General features: G+C 40.8%; 1 protein-coding gene across 1 annotated transcript in view; it reads left to right on the top strand.

Annotated features, from left to right (window-relative positions):
* Window positions 1-13252: 13252 nt before the first annotated feature.
* ASB5 (ankyrin repeat and SOCS box containing 5) overlaps window positions 13253-20534 on the top strand; it is a 50513-nt gene continuing 43231 nt past the window's right edge. The window contains exon 1 of the mRNA XM_045813448.2: window positions 13253-13578. Coding sequence (XP_045669404.1) covers window positions 13383-13578 — 196 coding nt within the window. The 5' untranslated portion in view covers window positions 13253-13382. The remainder of the gene's footprint in view (window positions 13579-20534) is intronic.

Raw genomic sequence — 20534 nt, 5'->3', positions numbered from 1 at the left:
ACTTGTAGTTCTGGCCAATACTCCCCTTGATGAGCCTTATTTGATTTTTTGTGGATTTTTGGGCTATTGTCAATAGCCTAGCTGTTTGGTCTGCCACTGGGAAAACCGCATATTGGCGAATTTGATGCTCTTCTTCCAGGCCACGGACAATGAAATCAAATCGTGCTACTAAATGAACCGTCTGGGTCACTCATGCAGATGCCTGTGGTAAGGGCTCATTCTGATGAGACCTACTCAAGCTGCTGACTGAATCTACATGCCCGGTTTCCAAGCATTGTTGCCTGGATCCATCCAGCACCGACCATGGCAACACACAGACATAACAGACTGGGCAAAAGAGAAAGATTCTGGTTTTTTTGCAGAGCTAACACTGCATCAGACTTGTGACTCCTGTCTGAGGCTGACTCATCTGTCCCCCAGTCGGGGAGTCTGCATGCCCTGCGCCCCCGCACACTGACTATTTGGGGACTTTGACCCTCTCCTGGGGTTACCAGTGGTGCCTCACTGCTGATAACTCCCTTCTGTTTATGTTCCTTTCTTTTTTTTTTTTTTTTAAGATTTTATTTATTCGACAGAGGTAGAGACAGCCAGCGAGAGAGGGAACACAAGCAGGGGGAGTGGGAGAGGAAGAAGCAGGCTCATAGTGGAGGAACCTGATGTGGGGCTCGATCCCATAACGCCGGGATCACACCCTGAGCCAAAGGCAGACGCTTAACTGCTGCGCCACCCAGGTGCCCCTGTCTATGTTCCTTTCTGTTCCTCCAGTCTAATCAACCAAACACCATGGCTCTCAAACTAATCTGTGCCATGTGTTTGGCTTTCTGGATCATTTTCAGTCGGTCTCTCAATGGTGTGCTTTTTCTCACAAAAACTACGCAATAGACGGACAAAGTATTTGATGAAGCTTCTGTGGTCCCTACCATCCACCGGCATCTGACCCTGTTAGAAAGGCTTCGTCAAAAATAAACTAAACAGGAAATTCTGATCTTACCTCTCACGCTTCGTCCTGATCCACACACCTGGATAAGGCAGATTGATCTGAATGTGGCTGTCTCCAGGACAGGAGCCCCCTCCCCCATCTGCTTCCCGGCTAATAATCAGAATAAAAGAGACACAGTTTGAGAGTTTGGGATTCTGCTCTGATCAGTCCCAGGCGTAATGCATCTTCCTTTCCCCCTAATAGCAACGAGCCTGGTTAGTACTCCTGTCTGGTGGCAGCCCAGCGAAAGGCAGGCGTTGGATATTCAAACAATCCTAGTTGAGCCACCTGGAGACATTTCATTTGTTGGGCTGGCATGATCCTAGATCATGAAGATAATAATGACCGGTTGGGGAATCTGCTTGCCACATCCCCACTACAGAGGCTAAACTTGGAGATGGAACAGGTCCCATGCCTTCTAGAAATTCCCTCATCCCTGTTGCATCTGACCCTTTTGGATAAAAAGTCTGAGGGTGAGTAGAGGAGCACTGAATACAAGGTGAAATTTCAGTTACTGGAGTGGAGCCAGACCATTGTGTGGCCCTGGAGGGGGATCCATAATCGGGGCACATGGACAGGGAACCCCTTAGACCCTGGGAGGTATGGGAAGGGAGGGACGATGATGATCTTTGCCCTCCAGATCTGCCTCCAGAGCGTTTCTCACAAATAAAAATGGCCTGTAGCTTTCCCAAACTGCTGAAGGCACTCTCAGCTTAATAGGTGGCTGGACGTGGTGCCTCCAGCCACATGGTTCTAAGCATAATTTGATCACCATCCCTGTAACCATACTGGGGAATCTACTGGAAACAGTAGGGGATGGCCTCAGCTCGTGGACCTCCCTGTCACACCTCCAATGCTTGCTGTACCTCCACTCCCGGAGCCATCACTCAGTTTTCCCTGGGGCAGTTGAAAGCTAGCAGTTGTGGTATGGACCAACTGGACAGGTTTCACTGACTATCCTTAGGCAGTCTCCTTAAAAAAAAGCGGGGGAGGGAACTAGATTTAATTAGCAAACTATACTGGAGCCCTAGGATTTGCCAGCCATTGGGAGGCCATGTTTTACGGCATCATCTACCTGTGTCCCCCTGTCCCCAAGTAGTACAGGGATCACTTGGAAAGTCCCAACAATTGTAAACAATGCTTTCTTTCTCAGGGCACCGTGAGCATCCTTGGGGTGGTACCTTTTGTGTAGAAGCCAGATATTAACTTACCTCCATCCTAAAACCAGAGTGGGTTGCACTTAAGGTGTGATTTAAAAAACACCACCAGTAGATTATGTAGTCCTCGGGTTGTAAGCAGAATAAGAAAAAGGAAGATGAGACATAGCTTTCACCACTGAAAAAAACTCATTTCAGGCCTTAGCTGCCTTGTGATGTATGCCTGACCAGCACTACTTGCCCAGAGCGAGCACATTTCTTGCAGAACTTCCTGGGATATGTTGAAATGCAGAGGAATAGACTTCAGTAGTCAATGATTTTAAGGGAACAAAAGAAAGTGAAAACAAACAGCCACATTAAGGCCAGGAGATACCTTAATCATACCAGAACAATGAATCAGTGGTAAAACTCCCACTGCTGTTTGAAAAGTAATGATTGACCTGATGCACATTCCATTGTTGAGTTTTCTTTGCAGGATTTAAACTAACCCTTTGAGCACTCAAACACCAGACCAACTGGAGCCAGAGAATCGATGATACCAACACTTGCTGATCCTCCTGACTTGGATCAACTAAGACCTGGACTCTGGCACCGTAAGATGATTTTTGCCCCAATTCCACGCTGAATCCCCATTATGCAAGCCCCTTCATGAATATGCATGCATTCTTAGCCTAAAATTTCCCTAGTTTCTTTGTTTAGGGAAACACTGCTTTGGGAAATATTCCCAGAGTATTCCTTTACTTATTGCAGGTAAAACCCTTCCTTTTCCTATTCTTTGGTGTGGTTGTATCTTTTGATCTGACACCCACCAAGAGGCAAACCCAGTTTTGGGTAACAAGATGACTGCAGAGATCTCTCCAAAATGGCGCTGCCCTTGATCACTTGGAGTTGCTCCTGAGAGAAATAGGCGACTCATTATTTATGCATATCCTGAGGGTAATTATCCCTACAATAAGAGCATTGCATTGAGAAAAGATGGTTCAAAATTTGTCCCTCATTTTAGCGATCGATAAAACTACCTTGGCACAAGAAGGCAGACACTAATGGCATATGGAACTTGGTCAGCTGGTTGGGCCCAGGAGTCTGGAGGGAATGGTTGACATCACTACTGCAAGATTTTCCTCATCCTGCTACTCGGAGTCTTGTAAATAGTAGTCTTATTTTCACATTGTATGAGACAAATTGGATGGATTTGGTCCCAGCCTCTGTCAAAGCTTCCGTTGAGTCTTCAGATTTGTCACAGTGGCTGACAGAGTGAGTTACTCATGGGAAAATCAGCCAAAGCCAAGATGGTACAGAAACGAAGGGTGAAGATGTTGGCACGCAATTCTCCAGGGTCTCTTGAATCTGTGCTCTTCTAAGTAGAGGCACTTGCTGCTTTTTTCCCCTAGGCTATCCTCTCAAGGATGTTTGTAGAGTACATAGCCTTGGGAAATAGAGATCAATGTCTTTCTTTGGAGCAGAGAGCAGGTTTGTAAAATGTTAATGGTCTCCCTCCAGGGCAAAGTTCAGGCTGGCTTACTGTCCATTACAAAAGATTTGGACTCCTAAAGCTTGGAGTTCCTCAGCTGTGACACAAATACACTTCAAGTGGGGCATATTCCCGAGCCCCTCCATGTTGGCCCTGAAGGCCTTGGAGGCAAGAGGAATTGATGCAAACACTAGATTCTTGCTACTTTCTGTGCCATGAATGATAAAGTCCTCTGACTGGAAAGAAAATCTTTGACCCAGAAAGCTCATGTGTTCTGTCAGCAGCCAAGAAACTATGGCAGGCTAACCTACCACATTGCAAGTAGAATACTATCTTACATCCTTCATAGTTCTTGATGGGGAGGGTTTTTTTTTTTTTTTTTTTTTTAATTAGACTGCTTGAGAGTCAATGAGCTTCTCGATTTTGTGGATTGATATCTTTTATTAGTTTGGGGATATTCTCAGCCGTTATCTTTCAAATTTTACTTCTGACCATTCTCTCTTTCCTCTCTCACACCTTGATTAAATATATGTTAGATTTTCTATTTCTATTCCTCTTGTTCTTTCTTCTGCTTCTGTCATCCTGGATGGTTTGTTCTGATTTATCTTGAGATGTACAAACTTTCTCTTGGTTTTATCTAATCTCCTGGTACACCCATCCATTGAGTTATTAATTTCAGGTATTGTGTTGTTTTAGTTCCAAGACATCTATTTTTTTATATTTTGCTCTTAAATATGTGATATCCTTTTAAAAGATTCCAGTTTCTTGCTGAGAATTTGAAGTTTGGCTTCCGTCTCTTATCAGCTTAATATAATACTTGACACATAGTACGTTTCTGGAAAACTTCACTCTCCAAATACCTATGGGTCTGTCATTTGTTGTCTGTGCTGGTTTTCATTCATATTAATCCATCTTTTTGTGCTCCCTTATTTTGAGTGAGTGCTAGATATGTGCGAAGAAAAATCTTACCTTGGTTTCGTGGACCTCAGTGTTAGCCATATTCATCTTTATCTTTGTAACATGTTTACAGAGCCCACTACCGCCTTTGGTGACATTACAGTCTAGGGCCAGGTGGGGGAGCTCACCAAAGCACACTAGATAGAGAGCTTCACCAGGCCAAGCTCTGGAGGCAGTTCCTATGGAAAACGAAGCCCAAATGACTTGTTAGGAAAAAACTGAGGCTTGAGAATGGTGACAAAGACAAGGAAGGAATAAAAAACACTGAACGAGTGCTGAAGTTGGTGGTCAAATGAAGGCTTCTCCTGACTTTTTGATGATCTTACATTCTGGGCACCAGACAAAGAAAAGAGCAAAACAAGTTGCATAATCTCGAGAAAATCTATTGTTAAAAACCAGATAATTCATCTGTTCCAAGCCTGGACTGAGTCAGCTGATGCTGGGTTTAACGTGTGAGAGCAAGGACCTCATCTCCCTTGTTCAGCATTGTTTTCCAGCGCCCAGCAGAGCCTGGACGCACCCAAGAGGTAGATGTTGAACGAAAGAGTCTTTTCTTGACTTGCAAAGCAGAGGCAGAAGTTTCAGACGTTAAGCAGTGGTGAGCTGCAGTTTACTTATTACTGGAGGGTGAGCTCGTTTTTACTATTTTAGAAAGGGCAGTGAAATCAGAGGCTCATAAGTTGAGGTGTTGCCTTTGAAGGGAAATGAAAATTCTCCTACACATGTACAAGTCCATGATAGACCTATTACCCTGTTTTACAGATAAGAGACCAGGCGCAGAGGGTTACGGAACTTGCCCAAATTTGACAGTTCATAACTAGAACAACTGGGTCTTCTAAAGAGCTCACCGAAGCACTCTTCACTGCCTTACCCAGTCTCTCCTGGGATACACATAATGTCGCAGCTAGATGCTCGTCGGACTAAATGTCCAGGCTCTCCGCTGGCCATACAGCTTCCTCTGTCTTCGTTCCCCTTCTTGTACAACTTCAGTTGGTTCATGGGCCAGTCTAGGGTCATAGTCATATATAACAAAATACATTTTGCCATTACCATTCTTACTATCATTGCCATCCATTACCTCTTCAGGGAAGATTTTTACATTTCCAGTACCTTAGTTTCTTAAGCCAGGAACCATGGATCCCAATGTGAGATCAGCTTTATTTCTAAGCCTCGAAGTACCTGCTTTCCTCCTGTGTATCCAAAACTGCAGAGCACCTTTGTCATGGACCTGGGAAAATATATGAAGTATTACAAAATATTTGTGATGAATCAATTTCCTAGGAAGTTATAGCTGTCCTTCATATCTTGATACAAAACTGTATCATTTATTTTGTTTCTAACATTGTTTTTGAATACCGGTTGTAGAAATGGGCACATTTTCTAACACTGGTGGGAGTCTGATAGATTTCTTTTGTATGAGTACACATCTGTTGTTGGCAGAGAGTATAGTCCTACTAGACGTTGGACATTTAGTTAAACAAGCATACGACGAAATTTTAGTGCCTCTGATGCAATAAATTCTAATTTAAATAATTTAAATAAAATAATAGAAATCATTATAATACAGATAGTATCTGCTGAACTCTTCTCACGCAGCATGAAGTGCTATGCATTATCGCATTTAAACCCCACAACACGTGAGGCAGATGCTTTTATAATGGAATTCATAATTGCAGGCAAAAAACAGATTTGAAAAGAGATCCTATAAGGCAGTACCTATGTTGTCAAAGAAACTGTAATCTCAGGATCCTAAACAGATGATTCACAGACTCCAACTTTATTAGCCAATTGGCCACATCCCAGGGAAATCGATATGTTTTATGTCTTTGAAGAAATGATAATTATTAATTTCCACAAGTGTATATATTAAAAAGCTGGTGAAATCGGCATGCTAGAAGTGCTTGAAACAACACTGGTACATCATTTCACCTGTAATGTGGTCCCGCCCTTTGGACCTTCAGAACGATGCCACAGGGAAAGGCTTCTTTTTAACTGTCTTGAAAATAGCTGGTTAGAATGAGATGGTTAGAACAAAATCTTAATACCAAAGATGTGAGTGGGCCCTGTTAGCTTTAACTCCGTGAAATACACAAGTATTTAGCCAAAGACTATTTATACCGGCAACATGGCAGGAATGTGTGCTATACATCACAGGGTGGGATAGAGTGGGAGGTCAGTGAGACAACATGAATGCTTCAGCTCTAACCTGTGAACAATGACGTGAGCAGAACTGTAGCAGGAACTGCTGTGGGAATCGCAGCGCCTGCACTTCAAGAGCTATCATCTCGTGCAAATTACCTAGCGTAAGTTTTGGGTCTTCATTTGCTGCACAAGAGGGATAATGATAACTACACCTCATTATTCTTAATTTTTTAAAAAAGATTTATTTATTTATTTATTTGAGAGAGAGAAAAAAAAAAAACAGACTCCCCACTGAGCAGGAAGCCAGACTTGGGGCTCGATCCCACCACCCAGAGATCATGACCTGAGCCGAAACCAAGAGTCGGACGCTTAGCCCACTGAACCACCCAGGCACCCCTCTCATTATTCTTATAATGACTCCAGAAAATATAATTGTGTCAGGACTTTTTCTCTAAAAGTGAGAGAAACCTCAATGCATATTGGTTTAATTAACAACAACAAATTTATTATTCCGTAATACCGTCAGAGTCAGCGGCCTCTGGTGCAGCTGGATCCAGTATCTATTCAAATGAAGGTGCCGTAATACTACCTTTCTTTGCACTGGTTTAATTCCTACGTGGGCCGTTTCCTTCCCGACCAGGATAGCTCCTAGCATCTTCAGGCTTAGAGCTTGCTATCTTGACTTCTCCTGCTGAGTCAGAGCATCTCGCCCAAAATTCCAGCAGAAGTCCCAGGAATACCTTTTGTTGGCTGAGTTTGGTCAAGTGTTCTTTTCTAGAGCCAGGATATCAAGTGCATGGACTGATCCTCTAAAGAAATGCCGGGTTTACAAAAAAAAAAAAAGGAAAAGAAAAGAAAAGAAACAAACAAACAAAAAACAACAACAAAAAACCTCCATTGGAATAGATAAAATATCTAGAACAGTGCTTGGCCCATAGTAGATATCAATAAGCGTATGTGAATTTAAAGATAGCATTTCCTTTTCAAACCCTCAGATATGTAGAGAAACCAACTTACGGGCCACACACACATCACAGAATCTCTTCCACCTCAGGCAGCCTCTAGGGAGAGGTGACCACCATTGACGACATTGAACGTGACTCTTTTTAGGATAGAGGCTGTTCCGATTTTCCCCAAAGAGCCCAGTGAAATCTAAGTCAATGATAACTTGATGAATAACATGTGCGGTTTTTTTGTGGGTTACCATAACGTTAGCTAGAAGAAATTACTCTTGGGTTCCATTAGACTGGAAGTATGGCTAGAGGCCGAAAGCCAGCATTTACTCCCACGTAGTACAATCAAACAGAATGTAATAGGTCTCAACCAAACTATTTCCAACTAACAGTATAAATAATCGTCATTACGATGATTATGATGTCTATGAGAACTTATCCTTCATCAATAATTGAAGATCTCCAGTAGGAACCGGAGGCATCAGTATCCATAGTGCTGCTGTGAATACAGTAATTGTCTGTGACAGAAACATGACATCACAACGTCTAGGTCTCCATAAGAAGTCATGCCAGTGTGCTTTGGTTCACCTTTGTGAGCTCTCTATTTCCCCGAGTACAGCTTTTGGGTGAGTGAAGAAAAACCAATGAAACCGAATCTACAGAATCTACCATATTGGAGATAAAGCTCAATTCAGTTATCAATTCCCGTTAAGGATTTCAACAAAAAGTGTAAACCTTTACGTGTTTATTTCAAATTCTTATGTGTTCTGAACATGTAAGACTCCAGTGCACTCTCAACATCAAAGAGCTTCATTTGTCTTTATGTTTACTAGGAGGTATCACAAAATGAGAAAAGGTTATATTTTCAATGGTGTTTTAAGCACAGCAGTGAGCTATTACGTCACCAGTAACAACTTGCATACTTTTCCCCTTACGTGTTTATCAGCCATCACTGACCATCAGACTTATGAACAGGGGACTTTTCTCAGTTTGCATTTATGGGGTACAAATCCTCCTCAAAAACCCTGTTCTGGGGATGGGAAGATACCTGCCATTATGCTGACCATTTACAAACTTGCTGTTTGAAATTATTCCTGTGGTTCTGTTTTTTGGAATCTTAGGAATAAAAAAGCCCATTTAAGCCTTGAGATTTCTACCAGAAAATAAGGGATCAGATTTCTTTTTTAAAGGAAATGATCATTTCAATGAGATGACTGTATTTCCTCTACAGAAAAATATTTATGCTAAAGTTTATCAACCGGAAAGCACTAGAAAGAGGCTTTTTCTTTTTATGTTCCATTGACATTTTCAATCTAATAACTTGCATCAGTACTGTAGCTAAGTCAAAAGAATTTACCCCATAATCTCTGGAAATGAGATTGTTCTATGAGAATTTAAAGGGTAATCTGGCCACGTGTGAAAGTCATTATCATATTCAACATCTGCACGACACGAAATCTAGTCTATGAAACAGGCCAAAAAAAAAAAAAAAAAACCCAATTCATGTCATTCCCTAGGATGCTAAAGGCGGTGGAGCAGGAGACTGGACGGGAGACAGGTTAGGCGGCCCGGGGGCTAGCCATGGAGAAGACTCTCCTTTGACACCCACATGGTGGAGAGGAGCGGGGCCTGTGCCTAGAAAGTTGACAACAAGAGAAAGTCAAGGAGCCTTGTTTCCTGTGGAAGTTGCTTTAAGGATTATGCCTTAACACTGACGTCCCCATTCCCAGCCCATTACCTTATTAAAATACTGAGTTGAAAGTCACCCTGATCCGTTCTGGCTAGACTTAATTATCCTTTCTCCAAATCCTCATTCTTTTCGCTCCTACTCAGTTATCTGACCCTGTTTTGAACACTCACTGTTTCTGATGTACTCACTCTCCACTACCCTTCTCCTAAGCTCGTCTCTCTGTTGCTTCTCTGTTGTTTTTATGGGAGCTTGTCGCCAACTCTTTGCTGTGAATAATCCCCGAGTGTTAGCCCAGTCATGACACACTCCCACTTTCCTTTATTCCCATTTGTTGAGCTCACACAAGATTCTGTCTCGGTTAATCATCCGAGCACGTGTGCCCTGCCTCACCTGTTCAGCTACTAATTCAGGCTCCTGATAAAATAGTCTCAGACTGATCCCTTCACTGTGCGTGTGAATCTGTGTGACTTTGTCTCAGTGTCTGTATACAGAAATCACATTTGCTCATTCAGACTGGAAAGGCTTAAAAACAGAAAACATGAGCGGTGACTTGAGCATATATTTTGGAGTCGGGTCTATGTTCAAACAGTGCTAGTCCTCATAAGGAACGTGTGTAGGACACTAAAGCTCTCTGAAGCCAGTGTGCTTGATCTTTAAAATGTAAATAACAATAATAGTCATGCTGAGAGGGAATGAGAGAGTGAACGAGAAGATTTATATAAAATATGTAGCATATACCGGACTCTCAATAAATCATTTCTCCCTGTGTTTTTAATGTCTCTCGTATCATCCATTCTAGAAGCACAATCGCTGAGCTCAATTTTGGTTTGATTGATCGATTGATTGAAACCAACAAGATTAAGACAGTTGGGATATACTGGCTAATCCCCCAAATGCCCCCACCGCATCATCTCAACGTGGTCAATAATGAAAATATTCATCTCAATAAATCACTTAAGTTACTCATCGATGTTTTATTTTTTAAGAAAACGCCAATGCCTGGAAAATAGGCTCACGATACTTTTCATGTGTCTTTTAAATATTAATGAAGTTATTCTTGGTGTTATTTACGAGGGTCTATAATGTGAAAAATACCACATTTAGTTTCTATTTGATGACTTCACTGACTATGAGTTATTCTATTTAGCCTTAATTTTTATTGGTGATTAGAGATGGTAAAGGTCGCCAAAGGAGAGTATATACCAACACAGAAAATAGAGGTAGAGATCAAGGAACTCCTTAAAATGAAACCTGGCATCTTGACATCAAATCCTAAATATTGGGCAGGCATGATTTTTCTCCTAGTAGAACCACAGGACTTTAAACTCAGTTCCCCCATGATACCAGCCTTATTGAAATAAATGTATTCCTCAACCCGAAAGTATCCAGGCCCCTGCTTAGCTGATGTGGAGGTAATTATTTATAATAGCACTTACTGGTAAAGAGGAGGGAGTGAAACCTTAGACGTACACTTAGGCGGGTTTGACTTCTGATTGTAAAGCACTGCAGTGGAAGTCAGAGCAGTGACTCAGAGCATTGTGATGGCCCAGCTGTCTGCGGGCGGGCCTCGCCAGTGTGAGGTCACGCCTGAGTGCCCGTGCCAGAGGAAGACTGACTGGAAGGGGATCGTCATGTCATTGCTTCACTGACACAGTCTCACTACTGGTGAGAGAGAGGAACGGCTCGTTCCTTTCTCTTCGATACCACGAAGTTCATTGTCATTGATTCCCAAAGTGCATACATCTGATCCAAGTAATGGCCACTCACAGGTCTAGTTCTGTGCCTGTGAAAACCATGCCACTGGCCATTTTCATAGAGAGCTCGGGAATTTCTTTCTAATATAGTGAACTAGTTTATTTTTCTGGGAGCCACTCAGTCACTGGAGAAAGAAGCAGCCTGCTTCATTGGACACATTTATTTTTATAGCAATGTCTCCTTTGTCTTAGGAATGTTTCATGTAAATCACTCCAATCAGGTAAGAAAAACAGCATGAGAAGCGTATGCCAAGACAGATAAGCACGCGACACAAGTATGTCCAATCATCGATATGCTGCTTTATCACATTGAGCCACTTCTATTTTCTGAAGTCTTTGTTAATATTTATTATTTTGGAGCTTCTCGGAAGGATTGAGAAGCAATACACAATGTACAGACTCCAAACCTGGTCGCAAAACCATATGAATAAACTCCTTGTATAATATGCCATTTTTTAAATCTTGACATGTTATTTTTGACTTAAATGCCAAAATATTGTCATTATAAATTATTCTTCTTAACGATTTGCTTTATTTCTCTTTTAAAAATATAGTTTGCCTAAGCTGGTACAGCCACTCTGGAAAACAGTATGGAGTTTCCTCAAGAAGTTAAAACCAGAGCTATCCTACAACCCAGCAATTACACTACTAGGTATTTACCCCAAAGACACAAATGTAGGTAGCCGCATCCCATTGTCATAGCAGCAATATCCTCAATAGCCAAACTGTGGAAAGAGCTGAGATGTCCATCAACAAATGAATGGATAAAGAAGATGAGGTATACACACACACACACACACACACACACACACACACACAATGGAATATTACTCAGCCATTAGAAAGGATGAAATCTTACGATTTACATCGATGTGGATGGAACTGGAGGGTATTATGCTTAATGAAATAAGTCAATCAGAGAAAGACAATTATCATATGGTTTCACTCATATGTGGAATTTAAGAAACAGCACAGAGGATCATAGGGTAAGGGAGGGAAAACTGAATGGGAAGTCATCAGAGAAGGAGAAAAATCGTGAGAGGCTCTTAACTATAGGAAACAAACTGAGGATTGCTGGAGGGGAGGTGGGTGGGGGATGGGGTAATTGGATGACAGACATTAAGGAAGGCACACGATGTGATGAGTACTGGGTGTTATACGTGACTGATGAATTACTGAACACTACATCTGAAACTAAGGATGCACTATATGTTGGCTAATTGAATTTCAATAAAAAAATAAAAATATAGTTTGCCTAAATCTATATAAATAGACTGCTTGCTTAAGGATGCCCTTATAGACACTTGCCCTTATGGACATTCATTCACAAATTAAACCAAATTAGGGTTAAAGACTACAAGCCTAAAAAGGATATTGTTTTGCTTGGTTTTGGACAGACTATATAAAACACTCATGCTTATTTGATAGTTCTCTGAATATGCCACCTCCTCCTGGAAGTCTTTTCTGACTCTTCCCAATGAGGATTAGGCCCTTCCTCTTTGTGCTCCCATGGCATCCTGTCCTCACTTGTATTTATCTGCTGTTTCCTCCTCTAGACTATGGTTCTTTGTGGCGGGGACATTACATTCTTCTCTGTCTCGCCAGCATCCAGGAAAATATCTGACAGTCGGTGGGTGCCTAAAAAGTGTTCACAAGATGAATGAACAGTCTAAAATTATTATTCTGTGGCTTTCCAGTCTATCCATTTATAAGAAAAAAATTTTTTTTCTGACAACAGCAAAAGCAACATAATTGGCTAATTGATGAGTTAGTCATTAACATCATCCAGTCATGGACTATTTGCTGTTTTAGCTCATGGTCTACAAATACGCCACTTTAAAGGCTTGAAGTGATGGACTGAATTTTACCCGATATTGTGGAAATCGTTGACATTAACAATTGGAACCCCATGCACAATCTTCAAAGCGTTCGTGATAATTAGATGCCGAGAAAGGAAATCATCCGTATATGAATCTCAATGTCTGGGTTTTGAAATTCGGAGCAGAGAGGCGGGGGATGTCATTTTATATTGAGAATGGAAAGTCAGGAGCCTTGGCGAGTCCAGCACGTGTTGCAATCGCTTCCCGGGAACATCGTCAGACCAATAGCCGTTTGCGGAGAGCTTTTATGGACGGTATAAATATTTTGAGCTCGGGGCATCATTACCAGCTGACATTTTCCTCCCTCAGGACCAGCTGTTCAGGAGCATCCCGAACAGGAGCCAGGCACATTTGAGACTTGGCTGGGAGCGGAGAGCCCCCGCACACGCTGGTGCAGCAATGTCGGTGTTAGAAGAAAGCCGGCCATTTGCTCAACAGTTATCCAATGTCTACTTCACGATCCTTTCACTCTTCTGTTTCAAGCTTTTTGTGAAAATCAGCCTTGCCATCCTCAGTCACTTCTACATCGTGAAAGGCAATCGCAAGGAAGCAGCAAGGATAGCAGCTGAATTTTATGGAGTAACCCAAGGACAAGGTATGTTTACGGTAATGTGCTCTGTGTTCACGTGGCGCTTAACTATTGCTCCAGCCACAATCCAAGAAAACGTCGCATGTTTTCTCTACGGGCTGCTTCCAAGCGAATAAGCGCCGAACGTCCCCTTAGGAAAACATACGTTAATTTCATGGCTTCATAAAAAAGAAAATCATCTTGCTGTGTAAAGGTCTGGGTTAATAAAATCAAGGTGTCGTTGCAAAATAGATGAGTGGAAACCTCCCATGGAGAAAAATGTATTTTTCTACTAAAAAACATTTTAAATCTTTAAACATTGCGTTGGCCCTCCTATAATTTTAGAGGCTTCCATTACTGATTGTACTTTAACTGTCCTTTAACACGTACCCGGACTTTTATGAATTTTAAATCGGTTCTTTAATCATAGGTAAAACAATTGTTATTAACAACAGAAGATCTGAAGCTTTCATATGTTTTTTTGCAACTTTTGTTTGGCCAAGATTATAAAATAAAACACGGCATGTCAAATACTGAGATTTATGACATGTGTTCTCTTGGATGAAATTGTCAAGGCTTTGCTCAGCTTGTAAAAAGTTGGCTATAAGATGGTAGGAACATCAATTAACAAATTTTATGTGGGTAGCCAGGTGCATCTGTTGATGTTTTTTAGACGAAATCGAAGTATGAGACCAAATGAGAAACCATCATTTTAACCATAGACTTTAAAGGTTATAAAACCATTCACATTCTATTGCACTGAGGCTCTGTACAATAAAAACAATTGTTATGGTGACCTTCAAGGTGACATTTAATTTCTTACAGCCTTTTGATTAATTGCTGGTTTGAATGTCAGCAGGCAACTCTGCACATTTTAGAGCCCAAATGCCTCTAAAGTAACTTAACATTTCAGACTCAAAATAGACTATCAGAGAACATGATTTTTTTTTTTTAAAGAGCATTTAGAATGGAGAACTTGCCTTCTTAAAATCGATTCTTCTACCTTCTTCGTTTGTGGAATAATTCATTTTAGAATCTAGGTTACTCTGTAGGTACATGGAAAGCTGAATGAAGGTAGATAATCTTTTATGGTACCTAAGGTGGACAGTAAGCCCACCCCCACCCCCAGGAAGAGTGTTCTTATGCAAAGTGAGGAATTTACGTACTCTTTCAAAGCAAGGAAAATCTAAATGCCAGTACGAACAACTCTCACAAGAAGAGGAGTGCTGCAGGAAAGAGGAAATATGTAATCCTTCAGCTGACAGCCCTGCTTCTGAAAGGGTATACATTTAAATGTGTCACTCACTATGTTCTTAAATGAATTATTTTGTTTCAAAAGCAGCAAACATAGGAAACTAGATTGTAAAACAAAAAAATCCCCCCATATTTCTAGATCTCATTTGAAATCGAGCATATGATCATAAGATGATGAGATTTACTCTCATAGGCAGCCTATAGCTCATTACTTCATAGTCAAATTTCTTGTCTACCTATTATGAGAATTGCCATACATAAAAACATGAAATACTGGCTAAAAATCTACATGTTTTGTGGAGTGGCAAGTGTTTTACAGAAAGCTATGGAAGCTGCTTTTGGTACATATTTATAAATAACAGGAAGCAATTGTCCTCTGTTTAACCTGATCTCATTGTTCTTACACTGGAAGACACAGGAATATATGAAATGGCTCCTATGTTCCCGTTTAGTTTCAGGAGTTTGTGTGAAGATATATTAGAACTCTAGGATGTCCCAAAAAGGAAAGAAAGAAATCAACACTCACTAATGGAAAAACACTTTTCCTAGGAATATAAATTGGGAAATAAGGTTTTTAAAAATTATTTTGTGTTGTTTTAATATTATATCTATTTAACGAAATTCTTATTTCTCATATCTTGTATTAATCTATAGACTAAACAATAGAATACATTATTATAATTTTTATTCAGAGCAAGCATAATTAGTCTCCAATTTTATTGTAATATTCAGAGGACAATCAGGTACCTTACAAACTTTTTCTTTCTTTTCTTTTTTTTTTTTTTTTTACAAACTCTTTCTTGATCTCCTACCTTTAAGAGTTCATTTTTCTTTGCCTAGGAAATTATTAAATTCTTCATTTTGACATAGCTCTCTCTTTTATTTACTACAATTAAACTATTTTTATTTTGTTTATATTTTTATAATTAACCAATCAGGCTTAATTATCTTTGTTTAATCTAGCAATTTCCTCCTTCCTAGGAAAGATTATCACCTTCACTCCACTTTGAATTAGGCTTCTCATTCCTACTTTCAAGACTTAGCCAGATGGTTCCCCAACATTTTTGATGTGGAGTTGCCAAATCCCACGAAATAGGAGATGATGTGTGTATTTTCATGTCTCTCATAACCACAGAGGACCTTGTTGACAACATTCTGGATGTCCTCCCCGTGCCATAGTACTGTGATATGAAGTAAAAGAAACTCTCTTACTAGATCCTAGTGCAAATCAACTTATTGTATTTGAGTAACGGAGGGAAGGGGTTTTTATTTTGTTTTTTTCTTCAAGTACTTTCTAGTCAGGCTTGAGACCAAGGTATGATTACACAAGGATGCTGGAAGCTAAATGGCAACTAAAATAGTTTTAAGATTATTTCCTGCTTGATCTCCTTGAGATGCCAATAAAGCTTACAAATCTGCCTCTTCGTCTTTTAAACTGAAGACTTTTATCAACGCCACCATCACAACGAAGGGACCAATTTATTACAACGTTTCTCTGTACCCGCTTCCTTTTTCATTCTTGCTGTTAAATGTCCTGATTACAATCTCTAAAATATCAGCGCACTAGTCTATTTTTAAAGCTAGCACTATACTTGGAGACTAACAGTGAGGCTAGCAGGAGCTGAAAGGTGTTTACAGCTGTAGTATCAAACAGTACAGACAGCAAATGAAGACGTGGGGGGTACGTAGATTTTATGAAATCGCTCCAAGAGCCAAAAAGAAGCCATTAACTACTAATGCCCCCAAGGACACTTCAAGAGGCAGCAACTCTCCTCTGTTCAGAGTAACAATTTTCACATTCTATCTTGGGCTCTGAAGAAAGTTCAGTAGTATTACCTACAAGTGGACAGGGCCAGTTCTAAGCACCTGTTTTTTGAGCACCCCTGGTATCTAGGCACTGAAAAAACAAGATATGAAAAGGCAAATGTATTTTTTCCACCTGAAGGTAGTTGATTCTAATTGATAAGGCGAATCTTGAGTTGACCTCGGGAATGAGCAGAGACATGGGTTAGGAGTGCTCACAGAATATTAAGAAATGGTAGATTTGACTGGAGCGAAGTTTCATGCAGCACAAAAATGATAATAAATTGGGCACAGATATGAAAGAATTTGAATGGCAGGTTAAGCAATTCGAACACAACTTTGAAGGCAGCAGGACTCACTGAGAGATTTTAGTGTGAATGAAAGTGGGCAAATGGCAAAAGACATGTACAAAACCTTAAAGTATATGTGCGTATCGTAGTGATCTTGGGAGCGGGGCAGTGGGACAGGCTTGAAGTAGATAACGAAGTTAGGCTCCTGCGGCGGGGAGATGAGGAGCTAGATTTTCCTGGTGGTGGTGTGGATAGAAAAGAAAGAATGATATACAAATATATAAAAAGAAGAGAGGAGCCTGGCTGGTTAAGCATCCGCCCTTGGCTCAGCTCATGATCCTGGGGTCGAGCCTGCCTGCGTGGGGCTCCCTGCTCAGCGGGGAGTCTGTTTCTCCCCTGCCCCTCCCCCACTGCGCATGCTCTCTCCTTCTCTCTCTCAAATAAAATCTTTAAAAAAATGAAATGAAAAGAAGAAAGGAATGAATTTGATGATACCTTTAAATGGCATTAGCAGACAGCAGATGTTACTTCAGGGGGCTGCTTGTCTCCCTGGACACACCTAGAGGAAAAGCGTGTCAGTCAGCAGCGGGACCGATGAGCTGCGCAGGCGCAGGCGAGCCCACAGTGCCCACCCAGGACCGCTGCTGGGGCTGGACCCTTCGCTGCTGCTTGGTGTCTGCGGGGTCACCTGCCCCTAGTGTGAAACATCGGGGCAATAAGACTAGAATCTGTATTCTAGCCTTACATCTGATTTATTTCCGTCTTCCTTTTGTTCCGCTTTTTCATCACCAAGTACCCTTCTGATTATGATTTTCTCTTCCTGTGGCTCTGTCCCCAGGAAGAGAATGAGCTGGCTTGCCCCCAGGAGTGTGTTAGGCCGTCTGACATTGACGCTTCTTGTTGTAAATTAATATATTTGCATCTTGATACCACTCTTTGGTAGTGTTTTCTGTTCTTCGAGTTGTAAGTCCACCTCTGACGTGTGAATTGGCTCCGGCTTTGCTGATAGATCAGGTTTCTGAGCCTGCAAGGCCACAGACCAGATTTTACACTGTGGAAAGTTCATCAAAGTAACGTCTCTCTGGGAGGCTGTTTGGAAAACAGTCCTCGTGGCATCCAGACTCTTCAGGCATTCCTGTCACAGTCAAGACTTAATACAGAATACAGAATGCATGTGTAATCATCTGGGAGAAGATCGGTTTTGGTGATTTCATAAATTTCGTTTTGGGAGTTACCTTTAAGCATGCACCTTTTTTTTTTTTTTTTTTTTTTTTGGGCATGTGTACTGTCGACACTTGAAAATAGGCTAAACTTGCCACCACAAGTCAAATGGCAAAAGTGCCGGCCATTTTGGAGAATAGGGTAAGCTGGGTAGGAAAAGCAGCTAGAATTTTAAATACTGTAATATCTAGGTTTTCCACCACAAAAAGTCCCTCTTAGGTCTGAAAGCAGCTTCAGGAATTTAGCTTTCCAGCAGATGTCAACCACATCAGCAGCAGTAATAGTCATTTTGTCTGTACCCGAGGAACCACATGGTTCCTGGAGTTTCTGCTGCTGTGTGTTGATTGTGTTGGGGTTGGTTGTGTTAAGAATGTGTCTCAGAATCTCAGCAGTGAGAAATTGCAAGAGGCAAGTCTGTAGGATGACTTCTTTCACGGTATTCATTATATAAAGGTATAAAAATACCTTGAAGATGTGAGAGCTTTGGACACATTTTCCATGCTTAGGTGGCGCTCTCTGTAAGAAAAACTTGAGCCAATAGAACTGTTTTATGACAAAAGGCAGGTCATTATGATCGAAAGCCCTACAAAAAAAATTTTTAAGCTATTTTCATTTTGCCCAAGCTCTACTATTTTTTGGAAATGTCAGAGCACTTTTTTGGGAAGAGACCATTATAATACTGTGAACGAAAAACGGAATCTGGGAACAAAGTTCCAAGTTCACAGAAAACTGTCATATTTTTAATGTATTATTATCTTTCCTCTTCCTCTATATTTGGAGGAATGAATGGCTATTTGGCATTAAAGAACTTGGCATTCTGATAACAGCTTGCAAGGGGTCAGTTTTCCTGGGAATAGTCTTCCCGTGCCTTTTGTCTCTCTCCCTTCCTTATGTCATTCAATTATTTGCTTCTTTATTACTTATAGTGTTGACTTGTGTGTATTCTGTGTCACAGGCCCTGTACTAGGCATTAAGGATAAACTACACAAGCGAACCACAGTCCCTTTCCTAAAGGTGTGTATCATCTAGTGGGAGACAGATAGATAACCGAGCAGTTTAAAAACGTGGGAAGTGCCATTTTACAAAGCTAGAGAAGTTGCTGTGAGCATACCGGTGAGAGAATAGGGGTAAGAATAGTTCTGCCCAGGACATGTCAGTTAAATAGTAGTTGTACTAGGAACATACATATTCTTTCCTGTAATCGTGCATGTGTCCTTGTTCATAACGCTCAAAACCTTCCCAGTTCCCCACTTTCACTCCCCCGTTCTCCTTTTCACCTTAATTATTATTAGTTATTATTATTATTATTATTATTTCTGACTCACATTTCTCCTGCCTAAATTTTTATCTAAAAGCTCAGAGTTTTATAGTTAAAAGAATGTATTTTTAGGAAAGAATAAAATATGTTTATTATTTATCCACTAAGGTTTTTGAAAAACAGCAGGCATTGTGGAAAAAAATTTTAAAAAACAAATTTTTTATCTATTAATAGAAGGCATTGTTATAATCAGTTCTATAGTTTTTATATAATAAGGGCAGTTAAAGAGCGAAAACTAGGTCTGGACCTTCTGCTTTCCAATTTGCTATCTCTTTTAGAAGATGATAAATTATTAAAATAAGATTTTTTCTCATTAGTTGACATAACTGATACAGTTTTGAATTTAATTCCGCTCAGTACTTGGACCCCTACTCTGTTCCAGGCTCAGTGTTATGTGCTACATGTAGATAGATGAATACATATGTCTGTATACATGTGGGTATACACATGGAGAGATTTGTATATTTATCACAGGTACCACATGACTCACCTTTTGAGCCAAAGGAAACTTGGTTAAGTGGAGCCAAACTCTGCACATATAAAACAGCCGAACAGCAAGCAAGCAGAAATTCATAAGGTGGTAAATAAAACATTAAGTTCTGTAATGACTGTTTTCTAAGGAAGTCCGTTGAGAGTATCAGGTGCTTCACCAAGAAGGTGGGGCTTAAGATAAAATTTCAGAGGCAGAACGTTACCTCGTTATGTACAAGGAGGGATGAAAAAAGGTGAATATAAATGCAAAGAGGAAGTTTAGAATGTGGAACTCAACAAGCCTGGTTCATGGGGGCAAAGATTGATGTGTAAATATTAGATAAGGATGCATAGTTGGGTGGTTAATAATAAATACACATCTTCTCAATCACACATCCAAAAGTAAACAGTTCTATTAAGAGCTTTCTGCTGCCTGTACTAGATTCAGGTGCCACAAAAAAGAGCCATTACCTAATGACGGAAATAATCACCACCAGAGGTATTTTACAGAATCTTTGGTGGGATGAGATAACATGTCATTACGTTTCACGAGCTCCATCTCAGAGAAGACCTCAGAGAGCACCTCTCAACGGGGACTCAGCAGCGCCCATCCTCAGACTGCCTCG

This window comes from Ursus americanus, chromosome 27 (assembly GCF_024610735.1).
Source record: "Ursus americanus isolate L20-20 chromosome 27, mUrsAme1.1.p, whole genome shotgun sequence".
Classification (NCBI taxonomy): Eukaryota; Metazoa; Chordata; class Mammalia; order Carnivora; family Ursidae; genus Ursus; species Ursus americanus.
Note: the sequence above shows the minus strand (reverse complement) of the source record. Positions and strands in the feature narration are given on the sequence as shown.